Source organism: Parasteatoda tepidariorum, chromosome 3 (genome assembly GCF_982258835.1).
Source record: "Parasteatoda tepidariorum strain Cologne lab strain chromosome 3, Ptep-v5.0, whole genome shotgun sequence".
In the NCBI taxonomy this organism is placed as follows: domain Eukaryota; kingdom Metazoa; phylum Arthropoda; class Arachnida; order Araneae; family Theridiidae; genus Parasteatoda; species Parasteatoda tepidariorum.
In genome coordinates this window covers 108,516,652-108,544,596 of record NC_141757.1, presented here as the reverse complement: position 1 = coordinate 108,544,596, position 27,945 = coordinate 108,516,652, and the positions used below count along the sequence as shown (strand labels likewise).

The following is a 27,945-nucleotide window of genomic DNA, read 5'->3' as shown; positions in this document are numbered from 1 at the left end:
AAAGTCACAAAATTCTAAGAAATTGTGTCATTATATGCATCATAGTTTTTCTAATTGAAATTAAAAGCAGTCAAAATGACTTCCTTAGGCAATCTAGTGTTTAAAATCGAAATGACAGTAGAAAACACAAAGTTATGGTAACGGGCAACAATAAACACTAATAAGAGTTTAAAGCGAAACTGGCTAAAGAGTAGCGGAAAACAGCGAATAGCAATAAATGCTATTACGGTACAAATATTTTTAAAAAAATGATATTGGGGTGTAAATAATTAAACAAAAAGGAAAAAAAAAATTTAGGCAGAAAATTCATTGTATATCTGTAGAAAAATTGAGTGTTAAATTAATAAAAGTAACAGTTAATAACAGTCACTTAGTTAAACGAAGACCCATTAGAAGCGAAAAGTGACAGTTGAAACCTGCATCCAAAATAAAAGCATGAAAAGTTAGCATTGAAAAAAAGTATAGAGATTATCTTCCTCTGTTTCCTATATAATACCCTTTATATTTTGTTTTCTTGCGGCTGTTAAATAATTTAATTTTTGAGGATAAACGTTAAGCTTAATTTTCCAAAGTTTGAAGTATACATATTGTGTAATATATATATAGAAAAAAAATTCATTCATTTTGTAAATAACCAGTTTCGTTTTTTATATGCTTTTTTTGCTAATTTTACATTCAGTATCAAATATTATGCAGCATAATAGATGTCTAACGAAAGAACTCTTCCCGCGTCCCTCGCTTTCTGCTACTATGGTAACAAAAAAAGAGGAGAGCTTTTGAACAACCCATCTGTCTTAAATTTTTATTACCCAACTTGCAGTATGTAAACCTCATATCCATACTCACCGATGGGCTCTCAAGACTACAGGCGAGAGGAGTTCTTTCGTAAAGTAGACAATATATATTCTAGATCCTTGTTTGCCGAGTTTAGAGCTCAAATGACAAATAAGTGGAATTAGTGGATCAAGGGATAGAGCGCTAGTCTCACAATGAGGTGACTCGTTCGATTTCCAGCGATAGCTGGTCCATACGAATTCCCACCGACCACAGTGTCGACTAATTATATCTTCAGAGGTAGACGGATCATGGGTTAAAGTCCCCATGCCGTCCGGCTAATCATGAGAGTTTTCGTGGTTTTCCTCACCATGCAACTCAAATGCGGGGTTTTCTTAAATGAAAAAGTCTTCCACAAAGGCAAATTTTTTTCACTTCTTCATCTAGGAGTTCTCTTGTCTTCTGTTTTGGGTTCAAAATTGCAAAGCTGCGGAGTTGAACGCTATTAGTCGTAAACTCAAAATTGGGTCGGCTGTTCAACGACGGTTATAAAATAAAATAAAATAGGTTTAATTCGTTGGAGTGAAATCCACTATGTGAATCAGCGGTATTTCGATGAAAATAAAATAAGCAGTAGAGAGAATATTAAGTTGTTATTATATGAAAATTAAGAAGTAAATGTATAGAACATTGTAATGCGAAAAATCGATTAAAAGTGAAAACCGAGTTAGTACTCCACGTGAAACTATTGAAGAAATTTTATTTACTTCATTCTTTTTTTATTACCTTACTTTCTATTCTCGATCATAATAAACATTTATTATATTTCTTTTCTCCAAGGAATGCACATTTATTTTTAGTCTTATAGATTTCCCCCCTCCCTAAACAGCGATGTCATTTCATAGCTTTACGAAACTGTTATTTTGGGAAGAGACGGAAAATATTTTCCCTTACGAATAGAAAATATTTTCAGCCTTAACTCAGCCAAAAATGTATTTTGATGGAATTTTTTTAAACTCTGTGTTCTTGCCCCTGTAATTGTCTTCTTTTTTTAAAAAAAAAAACTGTTTGTAAACTTGGGGAAAATTAATCTTTTGCTGATTAAGTTTTCTGCTTAGTGAAAAAAAAAGATCGAAAATCAGAGTTTATTTGATCAACTTTTAACATGTCTTAAGTTAATCAGACGCAAAGAAGTATCATCAGAAGTGTTCTTGCCTAAAGAAGATTATGTGGGGGTGGTCGATGCCCCTGAGGCTGGCCTCTTAGATGTATTCTCCCATGGAATATTTCGGCTCATTTCTCTTCCATCTGGACCACTACTTGGTTCACTCATTGAGACTACCGCAGATGGGTGTTCAAAACTGGACAGATCCTTTCAGGGACACGATCGCCTAGAACAACTGTATGGGCACAGATTACGTAGTCAGCAAAATAGATCATCCTCACTTTAAGCCATCTTTCCAATTTTATATGGAAGCCTGAAATTGAAATACTATGGTCACTTACCAAAAACCGGAAAACATTTTTTTAATTGTGGGCACTTCGGTCAATTTCACATTGGTCTCAGGAATGCTAGAATTGCTACTCTCTTATTATTAACCCAATAGGCACTTGTGGCTGAGTCACGGTAGTGGAGTAGCGTCGCCCACGTCATACAATCACAAACCCGTTTATAGGCGGGTTACATTCACACAGAAGAAAGGACATAGAAGACACTGAGAGAGAGTAAGTTACATCCATGTCTACTGTGGGATTCGAATCTACAACCACTGAGTCGTGATGGCTCAGGGGATAAAGCGTTCGGATATGCGGTGAACCGGGTTCGAATCCCAGTCGATATGAATTCCGCATACGGCATGCACCGACCACAGTGCTGACGTGAAATATCCTCAGTAATAGACGGATCGTGGGTTAGAGTCCCCTTGTCGTGGGGCTGACCGTGGGAGGCTCTCGTGGTCTTCCCCTCCATGTAACGCAAATGCGGGTTAGCTCTATCAAAATAAAAAGTCCTCCACGGAGGCAAATTTCTCCCAATACTCGATCCAGAAGTTCCCTTGTCTGCTGGATTGGGTTCAAAATGACAAGGCTACGTAGTTGAACATTAGCAGTCGTAAATCCATAAAATTGGGTCGGCTGTTCAACGACGGTTGTAATATAAAATAAAATCCACAACCACTGGCCCAGTAGCCCAGTACAGTAACCACTAGACCAGTGATCGGCTCAAAAACTGAAGAAAGTGTCTCCAGTGGAGTGCAGTCTGGCATCGATGCAAAAAAGGGATCAACGTCAAATGAATCTAGATGTTTCGGGACTATCCGTACCATTGAGTGTCGGTACTTTTTCCCAGACAGTGTGTATAGTTTCAGTCTCAATCCTTCTTCATAAGTAAATCATTTTTATAAATAAAATGTGAGATTATTTGGCTCATCCGAATATTTAGCAGTTTTCTATAATGATGGGCAGATCGAAAAGTCTATTTGAATATCGCATAAAATAGATGTTGGTAATTTTTTATTTATTTATTGGAACTAAATTCATATTTTTATGTGTGATTAGTAAATTTGATTTAAAGTGATTTTCCCCAATCAGGACATATGTATAAATATTGTATTTAAATACTATATAAAAAGCCTTTCTTTCCAACTTATCTCACGATGAGGCAAAACTTAACAAAGTTCTATAGTTTTTTTTTTTATTCTCTACCACATGGCGAAATCTTTGATAGAAAGGCGTTGTAATTACTATCTCTGAGAGTAATTATCGAATATTCTGTGCATTACTAATTTAATCAACGAGTGTTAAATCAATTTAACCGCCCACCTCTTGAATTAAATTTTTTGTGCGGTATGTAAAGCAAATGGGGTCGAGGAGTATAAATTGAAAAATAAGAACACGAACTTTATTTTTTTTTCCTACATGAAAAAGATAATCATCAAAAATCGTTTCTCGTTTGTTGTCGGGGCATTCTTATCGGTCAGAAAAACCATAATTGGATCCTTAATCGACAAAAAAATCCAGAAATCCTTAACCGTCATCAACGTCATATTATTAATAGTAGTTATTTCTGGTATTTCCTATAAATTATACATTTATGTGTTATTTCAAGTATTTAAAAGATATTTAATGTGCATTTAAAGTTGCGTGCAACTGCTTTTAACTACTATACTGTTTACGTTAAAATTATTTTGTCAGCTATTCACCTATTTTTTTGCATAAGTCACTGAATGTGTATTTCTTTTGAATAAAAATGTATATTCATATTAAAAAATCGTTTAGCTACCTCCTTTGCTTTGCTTCATTGAGCAAAAACTATAAGATTTAAAAACTTGAAATTACAAATTTGGGTAGAGAAATGCGCAAGGAGTACGATGGAATTAAAAAAAATATCACGATTCGAGATTTAGTTTGAGAATTATAAGCTTTAAAAACGTGCAGTAAAAACTACTCTGCGTGTCAATCTACAGTCCACCAAAATGTAAAAACCTATTTGAAATTTGACAAGCGGAAAGGGTCATTCCATTTAATAACTCCCCCCCCCCCCCGAAATTTCAAATTATTCAAAAGCTATTGCAATTTTAAGATTTTTATCTCCGCGAATATTTTTTCTCATTAAATAATGATTATTTATTCATTGTCGAAGAGAAATACATTTATCTCTCTCGAGATCTTCATTTTATAAGCTCGCGCTTGGCTCTATGACAAAAATAACAACAACAAAAAAGAATATACGAAATAAAAAATATTCATGGAAAAGACATTAGATGTTTTCAGATGTAAATCTTAATCTTTATATCAAAATTTTTAAAAATATAAACTATTCAAGAGAGAAAATTGTTCCAAATTTGAGCTGTTGTACAATATAAGATAAACGGAAAACATTTTTAACAAGGCAAATTATTTCTTTCTCAATTACTTCTTATTGCGTCACCTATTCTGTATTTCTAAATTTAAATTTTTTTCAAGTCTATTTTATTATATTTCAAATCCAAGTAATCGTTCATTTTGTTACGATTAATAAAATGTTCTTACGTAAAATTATAATAATTAAATATTTTATAACTATTATAAGCCTCTTAATATTTGTTTTTAAAAATATCGACGAAATATTTTTTTTCCGCGTTGGCAATAAATAACTGAAATATCAAACAATTCACCAACTATAAGTATGAAAAACAAAACATCTCATTAAAAAAGGCATCCACTAAATAACATCGTCGAAAAAAAAAAAACAGTACCAACATCTAATTTAAAAGTAAATTATTTTTATTTAGACCCTAAATGAAGCTTTAAGCCATATCTTTCTAGGGGTGAGATCCTTTAATTCATTATTTAATTTACTTTTTTCAAACTCGCAAATTTACTATCATGAATGTGAATTTTCAAAATAATCAACTTTTGCTTTTCTTACATTAAATAACGCTGCTTAAATTCTAATAAAATATAAATAAATCAATATGTTTTAATGAAATTCTTTTTTCATTAAGCTTCACTTTTTTTTCATTAGCTTAACTTTTTCTCCGGTTCTTATGCAAGAGAAATGTAGAAACTATTCCGTTTTGCGAAGGCAGTTAAAAAAAAAAATCTTCGTTTTTTTTTTTCTTCTATCGAAGTACCGGAGGATTTTTTCCGTCATTAAAATGATCAATAAATTTCCATTTTAAGGCTATTAATCCAAATGAAGGAAATGAATCCAATAAAATGTTTTTGCGGTATTCTTATTTTGATTTCAATAGTTAGCAGTTTTTATATTTTATTTTTTAAGAGCACTTATTATTTCACGCATTACCTGAAAAAATTTTTGCTCAAATTCTTTGTAGTTAAAAATTTTGTTCAAATTATTCTCGATACAGTGAGTCAAAAAAAAAAAAAAAAAAAAAAAACCGACCACTCTAAATAACTTTTGGTCTGATGATCGGAGCTTCACGTTTTAGCAGTCAAACTTTATAGTTTGTGACCTCAAATAGACTATATGAATTAGTGTAGACGATATTTTAAGTTGAGAAACCAGACAAAAAAACGTACCTTCTCTGAATAAATTGACCTTTTTCCGACGGCTTCAGATTTCTGACCCCCAGAATACAATCCGCAATCTGGGAAATATAGTCCTCATAGTTTGTTCAGGAGAGTGAACCATAGTTTGGACCCCTTCATGTTAATTTTACTTCTTGCGTATTTTGCTACAATTCGATAACTTTTTTAGCAAATTAAAAAATTTTTGCACGCATTCATAAAATTCGTTTATCCAAAGGTAATTAATTCCACGCAAAAAATTTAATTTTTGTAAATATTTATTATTTTTTATTATTATTTTATTTAATAATAGTCGAAAAAAGATATAAATTTTTTACAACGTTTTAAACTATATAATTTTACATGGTAAAATACAAACTTTGAGCGAAATCGGTCGAATAGTTCCAGAGAAATTGAATTTTCAAAACACGACTTTTTCAAAATTCGAAAATGGGTCGATCCTTCTTGCAGGTGGTAACAGGGAAAGAAATGTGAATTAATAGTTAAAAACATCAGATAGACTTACGCATCACCCAACCACGATCAAGCATTAGATATCATTGAACATTGCCTTTGTTAGTACCCTATGGCCAAATTTGTAATCTTCCCTTAAATTTATGAAACAAACCCTTATATCAACGTAAAATTTTATTCATAGTTTTCACACTCAGTCAGAGTCTTTAAGGGCCACATAACGGCACGTATTGCACCGTGTCATTTCTTGAGGACCAGGACTCTTTTGAGCTGTATAGACCACTGCAGGACGGTTCAGCTGCAACAGCTGATATCATTTTTGTCTTGGTATCTAGGCTGGTTTCGACTCGACAGCTGGATCCTTGATGTGACCCTATTAAGACCACTTTCAGTACCTAAAATAATCCCATTGCCCATTTTCACTTCGAATTGACGGTCATGGACAAAGATTCAAAACACGTGACAAGGCTATTAGAAACATATCACCCAAATCACCTTAATTCTCTCAATAGGGATTCATGATCATAACTGGATTTCTTTAAATAAAAGGGAAACGCTTGTGCATCCGATTCATAAAAAAAAATTTGCTGCTTTGCTGTGTATCATATTGAATTGTAAAAACCTTATCACTCTTTCAACTCGTTTACACGACTATAACCGCATGTACTGCCATCTATATTTCCACATTTTGAGTTTAATTTTCTCTAGCAATGCTCATATTAGGTGTAGTGTCCATATTTGAGTCAATTACCATAACTCTTATTTGATCACTATTTAGGACAAACTAAAGACGACTTGTTGGAACAACTCTGGCCTTTACCACACGGTCATGCTGACAAAAAAAAGGAGGCACTTATTTTCGTAGAATTACGCACTGTTTATACAAATCAGCTAATAAGAATGCATTTTTATTTTATCTGAGGAACACCGAGTTCAACAACTATTAGGTATCTAACATAGAAACTAATGAGATTTCATTTTCAATACAAAGGCGAGTTTCATTCGTATGATTCTGATGCGCTTGCCACAAGCGGTATTTCTGTCACATCTATCGAAACAGTTAAGCAGATTTAATTAAAGTGGTGACCGTGAAATTTTGTAAATCCATCTGACTACAGTAAGGAGTGGGCATCAACAACGTGTTGTTATCATTAGAAATGTCGTCTGTTCAATAAGCGGAATTCCAAAGCAACCTAAGATAAAGTCATTTCATTCTTTCGATGGATAATAAATCTGTTATAGGAAGGAGAAAAAAAACCATCATGTGAAGCAAAGCCACCGAGAAAATCTGTTGTACAGCCAAAGAATATGACAGCAGGTTCCCCCCGATCTCCGAGCCGTAAATTGGATTATGACGTTGTCATAGCAACGAAAGAAAATGCAGAGGATGAAGACGCAGAGTATCTCATTTATGATGTAAGTATTTGATCAGGATTCGAATAAATATTCTATAAGGGAGAAATCATCCGGTTGAAGACGGTTATCTCTTTCGTTTATCTTTTTCCCAACTCCCTTTTTATTATTATTTTTTTATTCAGCAATTTCAGATAGAGTTTACATTTGCTAATATTCCTCCAATTTCATGCATTTTTATACGATGTGGTATGCGAAATTACAGAGATAAAAGGGTTGCGGATTTTTTTTTAATTCATAAAATGTCCTTGCTTTCATAAATTATTTCGCAATGTTACATTTTTTTGAATGGTTTGCTTTTTTACATAAGGAGAAAGAATATAAGTTCGCAAAACCCAGTTATATTCGGGATTCATCTTAACAGTCGCATATTTATTCACTAACAAACTTGTCTTGTGTTTTATGTATGGATTACTTTCCTCTTGTTGAACATAAATTTATCAGTTGCATAAAATTTAATTTATTTCTGTAGCGGTAACATAGTAACGATTTTTTTCATTTCTGCATTTCCTGATTTGGGGAGAATCGGTTATTAATTTCTTCTCTTTTAGTCAAACAAAATGTCGTCGGTGAACTTTTTATTCCCAAAACAACTTGAAATGCATTTTAAGGAAATGGGCTTAGCATTTGATACCATATTTGGAATGAACATAGTATTTTTTTAAAGAATTAACTAATGAATCCAAGGTAGTTTACAACGTCCTCTCCCATTTGTGCATTTTTTATTGCTTTAGCACATATTTTTAAATTAGTTTTTTTTGAAAAATCATTAAAAGTGAAAATTTCGTTCTACAAGGTTGTCACGGGTCTTACAAATCTATAATAGTGATATTAAATCAACGTTGTACAAATTTAGATTTTTAATAACTGCTTTATTTTTTAGTGTTAAATGTATTGAATACGGAGAGATGCGTGCAAAATTACATTTGTTATATACCCGATCCTGAAGTTGAGAACTTTGTCTCCGTAGTAATTATGCTTAGTTTTAAGAAAAGTAAGGAAAAGTATGTATGAAATTCCTTGTTTATAGTTGTAAAATTTGGGTTGAATAAATTTTTTGCTGTGTCCATTTTTTAACATGCATTTTTTGCTGTGTCCATTGTCGTAAACACGTATTTTGAGCTGTGACAATTTTCTTAAATACGCATTTCCAGCTGTGCCCTGAAGCTGAAAGACGATGTGTTGTTTGCCGACCGGCCTATTTGGTGGTCAGGAAGCTGATCTTAAGTCAGAAAGCTCACGGTTTGCTAATTTACAATCCAACTTTTAACCACTCGTTCTCTTTTTTGGAGATTTTCCTCCTGGTGGAAGTGGATCGCAATTATAATACTAGCTTTTATTTCATTTAAAATTTGTTACCTGAACTAAAAAAAAAAAGTCAAGAAATAACTTTTTTTTCATTTTAAAAAATGCTAATGAGAGGGTCGCTAAGAGCTGCTGGATTGGAAAATCGCTCCTGGGTTCAAATCCCGAATAAGGCATGAATGCTCTTTCTGTTCTCTGTACTATCTGTCCTTTTTTTCTGCTGGAGCAACGTTTGCCCATCTACTATGGGGCCCTGATACCTATATGACATACCGGGTAGGCATGTGGTAAAAAAAAATGAAGGATTGTTTACTTTCGAGTGGCAACGAGCAGGGGCAAAGTTTCTTATTAGTTCGAAATTTTTATGAGAAAAGGGTATATTTTTTTATTATTATAATTTATCCTATTTTATTTAATCATTTTTCACTTTGATATAACCTTGCTTTATTTCTCCGAGGAAAATCAAAACTGTTCTAAAACAATTCTTATTTTCAATTATAACCGTATATGAAAGAAATTCTAAATTTCGAAAATTCTTCCTCTCGAGTTCATATGGGTCGTTGTGCACCCTTCCTAGTTATTTGAATCTATATTTTGGTATACTTTTCGTGTATTTATGTTGAAAAGATTCCCGAAATGGCTTATTGGCGCAGGCTGCTAGCACAGAACTTGATGTTATTTCTCAAAATGCGACTCGTCCATTCGATGTGCGACAGGCATGACATCAGACTATTTTTATGCCTAATTTTAGATACTGAATATTAAAGTATACTCACAAATTTTGCTGTGTGGTAGCTCATGCACCTGTAACTTAAAATTAATGAAAAATAATTGTTTTAGATAAAAAAAAAAGCTTTTTAATTAATAAAACAAAAACATGCTGTGCTACAAATTGACGAAAAATGAACATGAATTTTGAGTTACTGAGCTACTTGACTAATAGCTTTGAAATGGTGTATACTTCCGAATTTTCAATTTAACAAATCAAGACCTAATATTAAGGCATAAAGCAATGAAATTATCAAATTAAAAAAAAACAACCTTTTTTTAAAAAAAAATATTTACTGACGAGACAGACAAACAAGGTATTGTAACAGGCATGGCACGTATAAAATTTTAAACTGTATTAACCATTTCTTTACTACGAATGAAAATATTTAATTTCAATTATGCAAGAAAGGTGGCAAAAAGTATACATTATGAATGAAATATAAAATGAAGTAGGTAAAGCTTTTAATATCCTTAAAACTTTATTAATATAGGGGCTCTGGTTTCGACTGTAGTTTCAATTTTATACAAGATAACCTGGTCTCAAGATTTAAATCCAAAAACTTTCTTGATGTCAGTTTGAAATTCTATTAAAATTGTTCATTACTATTTTTGTTATCAGTTTATGAATTGCCTAATTATCGTAAGGAACAACATTGAAATATCTCCTCCTTGGCATTGAAACACATATTCTAAATAAGTAACTTCTGTTGGCAGTATAATCCCTGTACATTCCCTCATTTTAAACTTAAATAAGGTGCATTTTTCACATTTTAAAATACAATGCCAGGTGAACAAGACCATAAGTAATGTGCCTTGCTTTCACTGGTGATTCTTTTATCTCATCGTTATAGTCCATTAATTTTTCAAATCTATATTTGATCATTCGATTTTTTCCCAGGGGACTCAGATACTGATGACAAGGCAGATCTTTGATACTTTTTGGGTACAAAGCAGGAGATATCGTTTTTTATATCATTGTTTTTCCAACTTCATTTAGTAAGGTAATTTCTCAGAACTAGAAGCCTGACTTGATAAATGCAATCAATTGTATTGAAACTCATAAAAGCTTTCTTTGTTGTTTCATCCATAAAATTATGGACTTTATGAGAAGCAAGAGCTAGTTAGTTGAACTGTTAAATTCTTAACGACTACTGTAATTCTGCTTGATTATTTCTAAATCCTTTACAAAAACTGCTATGTTTCATATGATAACTTTTAGAATGTATTTTTCCTCCTTTTTGTTTCAGACGGTTTTCTGTATTTCCCTTGGTGAATATTCTTCTGCTGTTCATTTTTAACCAAATTTTTCTTGCATAAAAGTTAAACTCGTTAAATATCTTTTTGCTTGTATTTTTAAAACTATCCACTTTCTTTAAGCCCAATGTATCTGTCTTCTTGCCTTTCGGTTGCTATTTTAGCTGTAACTAAGAATAATCCACTTTTAAGTATTAAATTGTATTGTGGCAATATCAATGCTGTAGTATTACGTTTTAAGTGTTTTTTTTCTTCATGATAATCAGTAATTTGGAATAAAATCAGAATTATATTTTAAATAATTTTCTTTTGAATAAATTCTTTATATTATTGACCTGATCAAAATGTAAGTATTCACTCCTTATAATTTTCAAATACCAACTTGCTTGTTCGTCACTTTTGTTCATAGCCTACTAGGCTTAAAAATTTGCTTGGATCAGATCATGTAGCAAGGTTCAAAGTTTAAATTGAGAAGTTAACAAATACTGTAAGATTTGTTGTTCTCACTAACAAATGCTAGTTTGACCCTAATGTCCATTGTGATAATTATGAAAGACATGACAAATGTGACAGGCATGACAAATGTTAAACGTTTGTAGTCTAATAAATTTCAAAATTTATTTTTAAACTTTTAATAATTTACTGTTTTTCTCTTGTTGCAGAAAAAGATGAAATGTAGTTTAAAAGTATTTAATGTTTTGTAGAAATGAAAGAAGCTTAGTTTTTGTGAAAGACGTAACTCGACACTACTATTAACTGTTTAAGGTTAGCATAAAAATAAAATAGTTTTTATTCTCGTCTATAATGCATTTTTGCAAATTCTATGATTTACTGCTTTAAATGAGAAAAGAAAATGTGAATATTTATTTCATATTTTAAGATAATATGAGAAGTTAAAGTTTTGAATATAAGGCTTGTAATTTTTCTCTTTAAAAATAGCTCAACAGTATTAATCATAAAAAAATCCATTGCATTAATATCATGTTCTTTCTTTTTCAATTTCTTAAATTTCCAACTTTTTTCATCTGCATTTTTAAAATTAAAGCAAAATTAATTTTTCTTGGTCTTAACCGAAAAAAAAGAAATTATTTTGATAAAATTTTAAAAATAATCTTTGTGTCCACTTTTTCATGGAATTGACCGAACATGTTTTAGAAAATTTTTTTCCCTAAAACATATAACGATTTTTCCTCGAAATGGTTCTTGTTCTGAAGTTTAACAAATTTAATCGATAAAAAAAAAACATTTTTCTTTTAAATGTTTTTTTTTTCTGTGCTAAAATATTTTAGGCACGAAATCATTAAAATAAAATATTGATAATTTCGCTTTTGCATTACTTCGGTGTGAGGCATCAGAGGACACAGAAGACTGGAGTGGATATTGATTCATCATTAAATTAGGTATTGAATTTCATTCGGCAGAACAAAATTGAGTTCTAATTTTGCTTTTTCATGAAGCGTCCTAGTTGTTTTTCCCCTCCTTTTTTCCATTCTCCCTCTCTCTCTTTTTCGAATAAAAAATTTTTATCGTTCAAATTTACTGCGTTGTAAATTACGTAATATTGTAAATTTCAAACCTACAGTTTAGCATAGTATATTAGCAGCTTACGCCATCAAACTCTACATTTAATCCCATCATTAATAAATCAATAATCGATTTTTAAAAAAATCGATGGCAGCTTATTATTTCCTACGTCAGAGCACCACGAAATAATTTTAAATACTTTCTGAGTGTTTTCGTGGCATTGCAAAAACATAAATAAAAGATATATTTTATAGGGTTTTCGTTAAAAAGTTTTGATTTTTTTGTAAAATATTTTTTACATTACGAATGTGAAAAGTTTTCACGTTTCGCACGTTATTAGTGCATTGTAATTTCTATTAACGTAATATATTTGCTACGTATCAAATATAATCTTTGTCCAAAATGCAAAATTTGAGCGAAATCGGTCAAATAGTTCCTGAGAAATCGATTATTAAAAAAGTCGCGCTTTGAAAATTCAATTTCTCTGGAACTATTCGACCGATTTCGCTCAAATTTTGTATTTTGCCATGTAAAATTATATTGTTCGAAACGATGCAAAAAACTATTCAAACTCTTTTCGATTATTATTAAATAAAATAATAAAAAATAATAAATATTTACTAAAATTTAATTTTTCGCATGGAATTACCTTTACAAAAAAGAATTTTATAATTGTGCTCAAAAACTTTTCAATTCGCTTAAAAAGTTATCGAGATATGACTAAATACGCAAAAAGTATAATTAACTTTAAGGGCTCCAAATTTTGGATCGCTCTCCTGACCAAACAATGGGGACCATAATTTCCTGATTGCGGCTACCTCCTATATTTTTGGAGTCAGAAATCCGAATCCGTTGAAAGAACGCCGTGTTTGTTCAGAGAAAGTACGTTTTTGCGTATGATTTCTTCACTTAATATTGTCTGTGTTATTTAATTAGCATATTTGAGGTCACCCTCTAGAGCTATTAAGATGAAGATCCGATGATTGATCCAATAATGTGAAGATCCGATAATTAATCCAATAATGTGAAGATCCGATTTTTAGGGTGGTCCTTTAATTAATTTATTTATTTTGCCCTCTCTACATTGCAAGGCTGCTAATCATCTAACAAATTTCTTGTATTTCACGAATCATATTTGCACAATTAAAAAAAAACAAATACCTTAATAATTTATGATCAAATAATAGGATTTTCACGTACTAGTACTCAATCCTAATGACTTGAGGACCTCATTATAATTAATCAGCATTGAGCAGGTGATATTTTAAATTACAAAATCAGATACAAAAACGTATTTTCTCTGAATAAACATCTTTTTTTTTAATTTGACAGATATGTAACCCTCGAAATACAGGTAACCAAACCACCATCTGGTCATGTTTTGGCAAGAGAGAGGTCGAAAATGTAGAAAATTTCTTCGAATTTTTCTTAACGGCAGGTACTGAACTTTCTTTCTTCACCTCGGAAGATAACAGATGCTCACTTAACGTTACCCAGAGGTCACGGAGGCGAGCAACATTACCCACACCACACTGCCACAAATACCCGCTCATAGGGTGGGCCACACTCACACATCACACACAACAGAGGACAACAGATAGAGAGAAGCATCCATGCCCAGAGCGGGATTCGAACCCGCAGCCATTGGCTTCGCAGTCCGACACGCTAACCGCTAGGCCACCTGGCCGGCTCCAGGAACTTATGAAACGAGTCCAAACGCTTTGCATACTTCTTTGGCCAACGATATTTCAAACAGGTTTTTTATAATTATTTTCTGTTATTTAATTTGCTAACAGTTGAAAAAAATTAGAACAGTACTGTACACACATTTTTATAACAAATTTATCAACACAAGTTCAAATCACAAAATTTACATTTTGAATAGTTCTAATGATATAAAAGATTCAAATTATGACTACTTTGAAACGGTGAATTACGCAAAAAAGTGAGACTCACATTAAATGACACCCACTTTCTACTCCATTGCAACCATGCTTTCAAGAATGCGGTTATTAACCCAATTTTGAGGATCCAAATCCATAAGGAATAGATACGTTTATTCAGAGAGAATACGTTCTTGAAATATCGTCTAGATTAATTAATTTGCACTTTTAAAATTAAACACTCGAAACATCAAGATTGAATCTTTGTACACGATCCTTAGATTATTTATTTTTTACTGTACACTGCTAATGTTATAGATTTTTGCTTTTGTCCAATCATTTTTGCACATTAGAATGCTACTAATGTTATGCAAATAGTTACACACATGGATCATTTATTTTGTACATTGCAAATATTGTATATCATTTTAGTTGTAAGTGTATATAAGAATGACACTCTCTTTACTTATTTATCGTATTTCGATCCTAAAATTTACACTCACAGATGGCTTTTTCGCAACGTTTAACAAAGTACACGTAATCCGATCATATAAATTCCAATTTATCATTGCATACAGTTGAATATTCATTTAGACTCGCAAAGAATTATCCATAAATGAAATAATACATACATTTTTGAGCAAGGGAAACAAATCTAAACTTCCATAAACTCTTCAACCTTGAGAAATACCAAATACCAAAATATATATATATATATTTTTTTAAAAAAGTTAAAAAGAAAAATGTGGATGCCCTCGATTGATGCTGTCTTGAGAGGAGTATTTCATATTTTGGAGAATCCAAATATATATTTCCATCAATATTTACTCTGAACAACTTTGGCCTTAAAGTATTCGAAAAAACGTATTTTGTGAAATTCCCAAGTTTAATGCTTCTGAAATTTTATTTGTTTTGTGGAAATGTAAATAGATGATATGGGTTGGGGGGGAGGGAATTCAATAAATAAGAAATCCTAAATTCGTACGTCATTCTAAAGAATTGTATTTCGTATAGGAATGTAGTGATATTTTCGGTAAAGAATAGATGGTATCAAGTAATCAAAATAGTTTTAGGCAATTAGTATGCTGATTTTTTTTTCAGTTTCTTAAATTTGGAAAAATGTTTCATTAAAAAAAAAAGAAGAAAAAAATGAAGAGAGAAACGCAAAACATGTCCAGGGTTGTACTCAAGTAAATGAGGGACTACATTTAAGCCGGGATCCAAGTTAAGTGTAGGGGCAATTTAAAATTTTTTCAAAACATGTAATGTTTTTCTAATTTTTATTTAGTGCATAATAAAAAGAACATGCAGGGAATTTTGAGGTATACTTGAAATATATCACAATTTTTTCTCGCTGTTGAACTTAACCGCAAGAGAATAAAAGTTTATAAGCGCAACGTTTTCACAAAAAATATATTCTAGAGTGAAGTTATAAATTTTGTATATTTATGAAAATTGATCTTTTGAGAATAAAAAACTTTCAAAAAGGAGAAGTGAATGAATCATATAGCTTATAAAAATATGAAAATAATGAAAATAAAATTTTTTTTAACCCCTTAACGTTCGGTTAATTTTCAAGAAAACGGTCATAAAAGTTCCTATTTTTTTGACATCTAGTTTAAAATAAACTGATATCTAGTGCTCGCTTCGAGTTTAAAATAAACTAACTATCTACAATTACCTTAAAAATACCCTGGTACTGCCATCTGGTGAATAAAATGAGAAATAAAATGTTTTCAGGCCAAAAGAAATGAATTAGTTTTATTCTTATTGGTGCGTTACTACTGAACACCCCAGCCCAGAAATTTCACTGGAGCGAGAAATAGAAGACGAAACCTCACCCCGTCATTTTCACGAGAGCCACAAGGAAGGGGTTAAGAAAGGTGCCTATAAAATCTGTGTCCGCGGTCTTGATTAGTGTATCAAACAATACCTCTCTCACTCATTTTATTTTAATCGTTTCCTATGACGACTAATAATGGAATAAATTAATAATGAAACAACTTAATATTAATAAAAATAATTTTCACAATTATTCAGTTATTTCAGATTTAAAACTAAGTTTTCAAAAAAATGGACAGCGATTTAAAAATAAGTGAAAATAAAATGTATTTTAATAAAGAAGAGGAAAGGATTGTAAATAAACATATAAAGTTTTCTTCTTGCTTTAAATATTAATGATACTTTCTTTTTCACGTTTCAGTTTATTTCTTTTGTGGGCCATAAAGAAGGTCATTCAGAGCCTGTGAGAATCTCAACCATGTTCAAATGGCACCGTTTGAAAATTATACCGATTTGGGAGATGCCGCCGGACCACCGACTGCCAGCTCCATCATCAGAACAACTAATCCACCCCCGGTATTCATCCCACCCTTTTTCAGGCAGACGACTTTGTCACCTGGACATGAAGCCATTTTGGAAATGCACGCAAATAGCTCGGCAAACGCCATCATTTATGTTCTGGTAATTGAAATCAATTAACTAAAATAAGAGATTTGCAGGTGAGAGCCGGAATTCGAATCCCGTCGCCCGAAGACTGTACCCCCCGTATAGTAAATGGTGACTGGTACACGCTAAATCTGTCGGGTCACAAATTCCTCCTTGTTCCCATAACTAATCATACCTTCAAGGGTACTGAAATGGAGATTGAATTGATGGTTTAGGTCAAAATTATAATCTGTGGATGAATGAATGGATGTATGAATGGGTCTACTCTATAAACGGGTGTGACGTATGGATGTGGCAGATGTCGAATTTTTGGCCACAGATGGCATCACTTGAAAACAAGAAAAATTACACCCCATCCCTAATGGCCTACATCAGCAAGAACAACAAAACAGAGATTTAAAACGTTACGCATTGATAACTGAATTCCGTGGACACAATACCGATAGCTAAAATCCAAACAGAGCGAATGCTTTAATCAGCCGTAATCACGAAACGCCGAAATTTAACACAGTTGGATTCAAATCCTTTTAAACATGTTTCCAATCTTGAAGAATTAAAATTTCATATTTTCTAAACCAATTTGCATTAGAGGTGTTTTATTTTAAAACCAGCTTTAGAACTTAATTTTACAAGTAACAAAAACTTATACAACGTCTTAGCGATCAGATTTTAACGTTCTAACTTGAAAATGACAACTTTGTAAAGTGAAGTTTTGATTTTAAAAAAAACTTAGCGTTTTCAAAAAAATGATAATTGCTTGTATATCGAATTCCAGTGAATATCCAACGTGATTCTAAAGTAATTCGATTGTAAATCAAAGTAATTTGCTTGTATATCTAATTCCACTGTAATTCCTAATAAGAAAAGGCCTTTGAAGTTCAAATAAGTTAACAAAAATTCAGTTAATTGCTTACATTACATTTAAAATTCCAATATTAAAATTAATTTTAACAAAATTTCTTATAGCATTTAAAATTTGAAATAAAGATACATATAAACAAATCAAACAAAAATGCAGTATGTTGGTATGTAATTATAAAAACATTCATTTCAATAAAATAAAAAAACAATTAACTAGTAACAAGTTATAATTTAATAATTACTCCTAACTTTCCCAAAAGGAAAAATAAAGTTGCAAAGGAAAATATATACATTAAGTGGGAATGAATTTTAAAAGAAATTTTACCCACACAGTTTTGAGGCTGATCTCAAAAGAGAATTATATAAGGGTGATTCTCACGAAACATGAAATTCACTGTCCCTTGCTCCAAAATCTAATACTGTAATACTAAAAGAACTTTTTTTTTAAAAAAAAATTAATAAATAGCATTGCTGTTAGTATTTTAAAATGACTTTGCACTAGCATTGACTGTTTTGTATACTTAAAAAAAAAAATTTTGAATATCAAAATGTCATTTTCCTGGCATGTCCCAAACAATATTTCCAATAATAACTAGCTTCAAAACTTCCCATACATTTTTCAAAATCTAATTTTTTTTATCTTATCCTATGTAAGCATTTCTGGAATATACGCAAAGGGTATTCTTTACTAAAACTTCGTTTAAAATATTTTTTTCTGTCAATAATTTGTTTATCCCATGAAAATCTGGCATTTTCCTGGCTACTTTTATTTAGCGATTTATAACCAAAATAGATAGAAAAATAGCGCCAGGAATCAATATCTTATGTTAATAGATTGATTAGATACCCTCCTATCTGAACATGTCTTGTTGCATGAATAAAGAGCCAATTTTCCGGCTCAAAATCTATTTCAAAAATTTTTTCAAGGAGAGTAGGTTTTTATGCTGTCATTTTCCTGGCTTCTTAAAAACATTAATTACAAAAACTACATAGATTTATCTGAGTTATTTTAAGAAATACTGTTGTTTTCTGCAGAATATAAACGTCTTCGGCCAAAATATTAAATTAAAGTAAAGTTATATGCTATAAAATAGCGAATTTGTCATTATCCTGGCTGTCATTTTCCTGGCTTATGAATGCCAGGACATTGAAGTGTTACCAGAAATTCTTTTTAACTGCTAATACTGTAAAGAGGGAAAGCAAATATTAACCTAATACCAGGTTTATGTATGATTGTAATATGCTTGGATGTAATCAAAGTTATTTATTTATTTAATGATTGATTATTATACACAATTTTATTCTGTACATATCAGCAACAAAAAATTTTCGGTTTCTTTCTACAGTGGATTAAAAGAATTAATTTAAGCAATTTATGGTCCATCTAACATAAAGGCTTAAGTTGAGTTACTTACTATTAACTTAAAATTACTGTTTTTTAAACTTCTAAGGTAATATGTCATTTTCCTGGCATTCAAGATTTGGTGAATATCTATTTTATTTTTTCTCTCGAGCAAATGTCAATAAACTACACTGCTGTCCATAAGATATTAATAAGTGTAGCTAAAGAAGTATACAAAAAAATTTTTAGATTATTTTGAAGACTTCAAATTTGAAGAAATTTTTTGGTCTGAATTGTCATGTTTCGTGAGAATCACCCATAAATCGATGTAATTATTGCGCTTTGTTTACTTTCACATTGCCTAGTGATTTGGCTGAACTTATTTTTAATAAAAATAACCTTAACTAAGGGGATAAATAATGATATGCTTATCAAGATTTATAAATTCTTACTTTTATAATTCAATTCAATAGCATTAAGGTCATTTTAAACATAATAATTTTTTTTTCTCATCTTTGGTACCGTTCATCCGCTCTATTCAGCATCTTCGGTTAATTTTCATCGAAATTTAAGGGGGCGCTTAATCGGTATTTATGTTTTAATATTGACATGACGGGGGACATGCAAAGGTATCTGCGGGACATGAATAATATGATAAATAACTCCTCGAAAAAATGATAATTAACTCCTGAAAAAACTTCTCACACAACGTGAAATTATGATAGAATTTTCATGAATCGAGCGCATCAAAAAGTCGAAACTTAAATTTGAAATCAATACGTCGTAATAACATCGTATTAAAAACCTTGGAATTAGAAAAGCCATACGAAAAGGGCCGGAAAAAATTGTAAGTAATTTCCTGAGAAACTATCATGAAACGACTTGAAATTATGATTGAATCGTAACGAATAAAACACTCGAATGAGAATGTCGTGTGGCTTCCGACGTTATATCGTGATTTCCTGTCCGTCATATTGCTCGTACTGGAGTCGAACCGGGAAAGCGAAGGTATTTTAAGAGTTAGGCGTCAAAAATGACGACTGGATGTAATTTTCTAGCCTTCAATTTTAAATATATAGGCTCAAATTACGATTAACGCCCGTTTATTTCGAAACCTGCATCAGGGAGCTGCGATGGCTCAGGGGATAGAGCGTTCGCCTTCCAATGATGTGAACCGAGGTTCGATCCCGGCGATGGCTGGTCGATACGAATTCCGCATCTGGCTTGCACCGACCACGATGCTGACGTGAAATATCCTCAGTGATAGACGGATCATGGGTCAGAGTACCTTTGCCGTCTGGTTAACCGTGGGAGGTTGTCATGGTCTTCCTCTCCATATGACGCAAATGCGGGTTAGTTCCATCAAAAAGTCCTCCACGAAGGCAAATTTCTCACAATACTTGATCCAGGAGTTCCCTTGTCTTCTGGATTGGGTTCAAAATTATGAGGCTACGGAGTTGAACATTAGTAGTCGTAAACCCAAAAATTGGGTCGACTGTTCAACGACGGTTATAAAACCTGCAGCAGGTAGTATATGAAAATCCCAACATTTGATCATAAGTTAATCTGGTGTTTCATTTCCTTTATTTATATTTGAAATTTATTATTTTTTATTTTTATTTACCTTTGCATGCATTACAAAATATTGTCGAATAAAGAAGAGTACTTACCCTGACCACTTGCTACCAAATCAAATTTAATTCTTAATGAATTTAATTTTTTCTTACAGATTGTCTTGGCTATCTACGTTTTGGCGATGACCCTTGTTATTATCAAATATGTACGCTCTGAACGATACGAAGCTAGGCTGACCCGATTGTTCCACAATCTGATGCAAAGAGACAGGTTCTTTCGGCTCTCCAGAAGACGGTCATCTCTCCCCAAATGTGTCCCAACTATCAATGGCAACGACCTGGAATTGTCACCTACCAATCCAATCCCTGAAATTAGTGCCACTCTTTATACCTCAGACACAAACGATGACATACAAGAAGAGAGCAAAGTCTGAAAATTTGCTATCTTCCTTCCCCCCCCCCCTTTCCACCAATCGTCAGTTGTGAAACTCTTTGACGGCCACCAATGATATACAAGAAAAAAGCGAAACTCTGGAAACCTACTCTCTTTTTCGTTTTCATTGACGGTCGGTTATGGAACTCTTTGATGGTCATCAAGGATATACAAGAAGAAAGCGAAAATCTGAAAACCTACTCTCTTCTTCGTTATCATCAACCGCCGGTTATGGAACTCTTTAATGGCCAAAATGACATATAAGAGGATGGCTAAGTCAGAAAACCTGCTCTCTTTTTCGTTTTCATCAACTGTCGACTGCATAACTCTTTTATACATGGCCACCAACGACATACAAGAAGAAAGAAAGTCTAAAAACTTGCTCTCTTTTTTATTTTTGTCCATAGTCAATTATGGAACACTTTGATGGCCGCCAACGACATACAAAACGAAACCAAAAGTCTTTAAACTTACCTTTTTTCTTCTCCCCTTCCATCAATTGTTAGCTATTTTAATTGTTGATGACCACCACAAGATGCCGCAAAATGTGTGACGATACTAAAAAGATTTCTGTTCAGGAAACAATAAATCAGAAATCTTTTAGTGAGTTTCCTCTAATCCCTATGAATTATTTACAAAAACGATAAAATATCTAAAGTTTTGCAACTATATTGGAACAATGCAAGTCTTTGATGTGGCGATTTGAGAGAGCTTTGAATAGCATAAAATTGATAATGATTTCAAAAAAGAAAATTGCATCTTAGAGGTTATATTTCACTTTTTTTATTGATTTCTTAATTTTGATAATTAAACTAACAAGGATCCACTCAGTTATCACCACTACGTTTATGATAAATTTGTCACTTTCGTCACCTGAAACATATGTGTATCACTAGGTCTGTCATATTGCAAAGATTAATTATTCATGTTTTACAAACAAACTTTGCAAAAACATGACTGTTAAAAGACAATTTTTTATGTTATATATTCGTCTTAGCACACAATTAACATCACTGCAAAAACATCTCTTTTTATATTTGTGAAAACAACCTGCGTCTTGTATAACAAAATGTTCAAAATCTTTTATTGTAAGATAAACAAAAATATTATAGTATTCAAGGAATTGGCGCGAAACAAAAGTCGCTTCTTGGAGTATTAATAATTTACAGCGGGGGAGGGGGGGCTAGAATATTTGCGAATAGAGTTTGGTAAATTATTTTTCATAGTTGTTCAAACTACAACTAAGTCTAATGTCTTAGGGTTCAAGAGAATGTTGCTCGGTCTTGTTTTACGAAAGCAAAGTCCGTTGCCTCTGAAGTGAACATCTCGTCTCTAAGCCAGAATTCTCGAATGCCTCTTCGTTGTTAGGAAACAGATTATCTTTTCGTTGGTCAAAACTTGGATAAATATCGAATATTTTTCTCTTTTGTGAACCTCTTAAAAACTAAAGTTTATCAGACTGTTATACCAGGCCTGTTATGTCAGACTGCATTAATCTGCATGGTATATCCAAAAACAACTACATTACGATTTAAGTGACCCTAGCAAGGTTATGCATACATCTCATAGCATTTTTAAAAGATGAAGGGCCGACTCATCGCCAAGCAAACCAAACACTTTGTCTTGTGCTGTCATTATTAAGGAGCAGTTCGTAACATGTGATAACGTGACATGTCCATCACAAGAAACAGGGTACACTCCTGGTCACGCTATAGAAATCTCTGCAGTTTCAGTGGAGGTAACAGTAGGCAGTCGTTCTGGTCTGGTATTTAAAATCATTGTTATCTTCAAAGAATATAAAGTTCAGAATGGCTGCAGTTAAAGCGAGACTGATGAATAAAAATGAACAATCTACTTATATGAACAACCTGCAACACACAATGCATTGTTAATGTGCCAATGGTATCTTAAGTGTTCAAAGACCTATTATATCCAACTCAACTATGCACTAATCCCGTCCATTTAAATGTGAATTGTTGTATACAGCACTACACATATTGTATGCAATTTTTTGTATACAGTAGAAGTAGGTAAACTGTTAGATATAGAGAGTGTAAAAAAAGGTGTTTTTAAAAAGAAGTATAAAGGTTTTAATGTTGCAGCTATTTCATGTATTATTGTTGAATTTTTTTTTTCTAAATCCTTTTTTCCATTTCTTTTTAAAATGATTTGTGTTAAAAATTTCTCAAATGAGCTATAAAATTTGAACATTTTTTTAAAATTAGTAAAGATGAAAAATTTCAATGTACGGGATGTTAAAAAAAAAAAAAAAACTTTGATATGATGCCTTAGCAAATAAATGATCAAAATGTGTTATGTAAAATATATTTCTTTGTTTTGTTACAGTCTTCACAATATTCTGCAACCCTATAATGGTGTTTAAAATTAAGAGAATTTCCAGATTTCACCGTATATATCCGAGACCACTGAACAGATTTTAATCAAATTTATTTGGGTTATTCATTAGACGATCGTTTACTTTCCAGAAAATAACCGACTATTTGAACACTGCTTTCATCCATTAATCGGTGCACATAAAAAAATGGGAACATCGGATTCATCTCTGTACCTTACACCAGTCAGTTTCTATTCTACAGTCGTCAAGTACACCCAACATAGAGTCCATCAAATCGTTGATGCCATTTCTCGAACATTGGAGGGTAGGTAACGGATCTCTTTATATAAAAGCATGAATCAAGTATACCTTCAAATGTCCGAGAAATAGAACATTATAGCAGTGGTTGATAGTCCATATCGGATTGGCGCACAACCTTTCAGTCTTTGAAAGTGGTTCTATATGACTAGCATGAGGTATAAGGGTGGTGTCTTGCATAGGGCAAAATTAGGGAATTTTGCTACTGGTCAGAGACGAGACTACAGTTGTAGCATTTCCTAACAGTGGCCACTTTTTAAAAATATGTGAACATTTTTTCATACATTGAAAGTTTTATACGATTCGAAAACTAAGGCATTTCTTTTAAAGCATTTCTTATTTTGAAAATGAATAATACGAGATACATTTAAAAAAAAAATAAATAGAAACAAGCGATACATAAAGTAATATTCAAAGTATTATTAAGTTTATATCATAAACTTTTTAACATAACAAATCCATATTTATTTTAAAACAATTATAATATCTACACATAGGATGCATTTTTGATGTAAAAAGGGGCGATTGGTGGACAATTTGTTAAACACCATTTATTGCATTTAATCGACCTGCTGCTGGTGGCGACCGTTAATTTTGCTTTATAATGTCGTAGAGCCCTATATTTACCATTTTAGAATTGTAGTTGGCCCTTATTCCATTTTACGGGAGGTGATGATCACTCATTTTGAAAGTGAAGAGATTGGTTGGATAGATTGACCAGCCAGATCTCCAGGCTTCAACCACGTGAAGCGTACTAGAACAATGGTTACACCTGTTTCCTAAATGGAGCTAAACTTATCGCCACATTATCATCAATCTAAATTTCGCCTACTTTTCGTCAAACCAAGAAGATGAAGCAAAACTAGAAAAAAAAAATTCTTAAACGATAAACGTATCGGGCATCACCATTTTTAAACAGATACTACTAACTATTACAAAACTGAGACATTTCTCTGGTCAGTCGGCTAAGTGTTAACACTGTGGGGGGGGGGGGGATTTCCGACGATGGTAAAAGTTTTGTTACGAAAGTAATGCTTGACGTTTTGAAGCAAACGTCACTGCATCACTATCTGTTTTTCGTGGAGTCCTCTACTTTCTTTTACTCAATTTGAGTAACGTGTTTTGTTAATATTTTTCGTAAATTACACAATTATTTTCAAAATTTTAGACGGCGGTGTAAAAGTAAAGTATAAGTTGCTGAAACTAAGTTTACAGGGCTAAGTTTTCAGATGATACTGGTTTGCGCCAACATACAATTCAAATTATATATATATATATATATATATAATAAATAAATACAAGAAAACACTAAGAAAGTTAAGAAGTCATTTATTGCGCTTAAGCTGCAAGTAAACAGCACTCATTAGATAAGTTCAAAATGAAGAATAAAACAAAGAAAAATTATAGACATATGAAAAAAAGGGGGTGGGAAATAATAAGTAAAAAAAATAACAAACAATATTTTATTTAAAAAAAAAAAAAAAAAAATTATGAAATGTTAATTAAAAAACCGGAAAAAAAGCCGAAAAAAAAGATATAATCTTTTCTTCAGCCCACACGATTATATCCGCAGAACAGAGTGCTTTCTGATATTGTATCAATAAAGCCAAAGCAAAATATATTAATACAATAGTGTGAGGAGCACTCAAAAATTTTTTTTATAAAATAACTACAAATAAAATAGAACATAAAAAGTAAAAATAACATGTAAAAGCAGATAATTAAATAAAATAAAAAGAAAAAACATTAAAAAGGGGGGACTATAAAGCGAGTAGCAAAATCATAACAACTTACATGGACGGATATTTTTCAAGCATGATTTAAAAATGTTTTCGCAGAAAGATTGCCAGATTACAAAATATGAAAACAAAAGATGAAAACAAAAGCGCAAATTGAGTGTAACAAGAGGGTTTTAAAGCGTCGTTCTTACTGCACTGCAGAAGTGATTTGTTATTCTGAGTTTCGATTTGTTAGTTACCAAGGATGGGCCCGAAATGGATGTGCGCAAGGTAATATTATACTGGATAATTTTAAAAAATTGATCATAAATAGTTTTAGAACATACATGTTTATTTAAGAAAAAATATAAAATAGAAGAGAGAAACATAAATTGCCTGCTTTGCAAATAATTTTAGCCGCGGATTTGCACGATATGGATTAGCACATAGAAAAATTATTTAAATTATCAAAGAAAATTTTTTAGCATATATATATATATATATATATATATATAGATGTATATATATTATTAAAAATTACTTGACAACTCCACATGATAGGTTACAAGCCTGAACTCAGACATCAATTGTTTTTCAAACTCTTAGTGTAGCAAAAGTGCTTCATTTTAAAAATATGCAACGCCTTTTGTTTTAAGATATTTTTTACTGTGTCACTAAAATAAAACATTTTTCTTTTGTACAAATAGAGTTAAAGTTCGATATAACGATTGCTTTTTTTTACGAGTAGTCCGCTATAACGATAAATTTCTAAGTCACCAACGAAATTCTAATATTAGAGGCACAAAAATTGCATGCTTTTAAAAAATTAAAAATAATCAGCCTTCCGCGATTAGGACAAAGTGTTTTTAGCCAAATACACTTTTTTGCTGCATAAATTCGCAATGTTATGCGAAAAAGATTTAAACGGAAGATGTCTTTATTTATTTCTGGTATTATTGTTTCAGTATAAAAAGCGAAAATTATCATCGTTTCCTCTTACAGTTTTGACCCTTATTTTTAAAGCAATAAGTGGGTGACCACTGGCTAAGTGATCTTCTTCCTAGCAAAGGAAATCTTCCGCCATTTTCAGAAATCCTGCTGCGCCCTTAGAAAAACTGTGCCTTTTGTTGACCTCATACCTATTATATATCCATTTTTCCCTTCTTGACAACTTGCTATGAAAATCACTGTTATCACTGACTATTCACTATAATTCACTGTTATCAAGTGACGTCAGAAACTACTGAACATTTCAATGTCTTCCTGTAAGAACTTATTAGGATTTGAAAATTTGTTGTTCAAACATTCCTGTCGTTGATATATCTGCCTTTCATAAAGTAAGCTGCTTAATTCTTACTGCAAAAGCAAAATAATCTAGATATGTATTTTAAATCAAAATGATTGAAAATAAAAGAAAAAGAGGTAAATATGTCAATTTCATTTATAAGTCTTTTTATTGCTTATTTAATATTAAATACGTATATTTGCTTATAATGACAATTTCATCTTCTATTATGAATTATTGTTAAAACAGAATTTTACTGGAGAGAAATTACGATTCGCATTTATTATAGATTTACAAAGTTATGATTGGTATTTATTCACGCAAAATTTAAATGCGTATTTTTTTTCGGTAGGATGGAACACAATTCAATTTAAGACGATAACAGATGAGTAGTTTTTTTAGGGGGGGGGGACCATTTATTTAATGAAATTGATGAAGAGTGGAAAACTTTATTTCGAATTTAAATCTTATTTAAGCTCAAGTTGAAGTTTTTGCATGTTATCCACTTTCTTTATTTTGGCTTAGGATGAAAAAGGAATCCCTCTAGAAACAGAGAGCAAGGATGAAAGATCCCAAGTTTACATCCCTGAGGAAAACTCCCTCACTGTTGCACTCCATCCGAACTTCCGGATGTAATGAGATTCGAAAAGGCCTAAGGCTTATACAGTGGGGGAACTGAGCATGCGCGACCCTCAGAAATGACGTAAAAGACCCTCAGCAGGAATATTTTGTTTTCGTTTACATTGCGATTCCTAGTTCTTTGTTGAGAATTAAAAAAGAAATTGCCGTATAGGAGAATATTTTTTTTTCTTTTTCATTTTAATCATTTTGCCATTTCATGGATTTTTTTTTAAAAAACTTTTTTTTATTAGGACTGTCAATTTATAGTGAAGTACGCGGTGGAATAAAATATTAAAATGCCTCTGGGATTCTAAGAATTATAACAAAAGAAGTTTAATTTTAAATAAGGAAATAGAAAATGAAGTGGCAGTAGCGTCACGTATGATGTAAGCACTCGTTATACGGTTTATGACATCTAACCTATTGCCGTTTAGTTTGCAGAAGAAATGCCAAACAACGTAAGCGAATTATTTTCCTTGATTATACTATGTGCCTAATTTGATTGAAAGGAATTATTATTATTTAAACAAATTGCAAATCTTTACATACTACTCAAATTAAAAGACTAGGCCAGTACTAGACAAACCTATCGAATTGACTAC

At 31.9% G+C, this 27,945-nt stretch overlaps 1 protein-coding gene across 3 annotated transcripts in view; it reads left to right on the top strand.

The window, feature by feature from the left end:
* Positions 1-23,389, top strand: part of LOC107438320 (uncharacterized) — a 30,282-nt gene extending 6,893 nt beyond the window's left edge. For 2 of the 3 annotated variants that reach the window (XM_071184254.2, XM_016050583.5), the window contains 2 exons: positions 16,612-16,871; positions 20,789-23,389. In XM_071184254.2, the coding sequence (XP_071040355.1) occupies positions 16,677-16,871; positions 20,789-21,067 (474 nt within the window). In that variant the 5' untranslated portion in view covers positions 16,612-16,676 and the 3' untranslated portion in view covers positions 21,068-23,389. Of the gene's footprint in view, positions 1-8,554; positions 8,676-16,611; positions 16,872-20,788 lie in introns of all 3 variants that reach the window. The other variant, XM_087159908.1, reaches the window with a different exon arrangement.
* Positions 23,390-27,945: the final 4,556 nt, after the last annotated feature.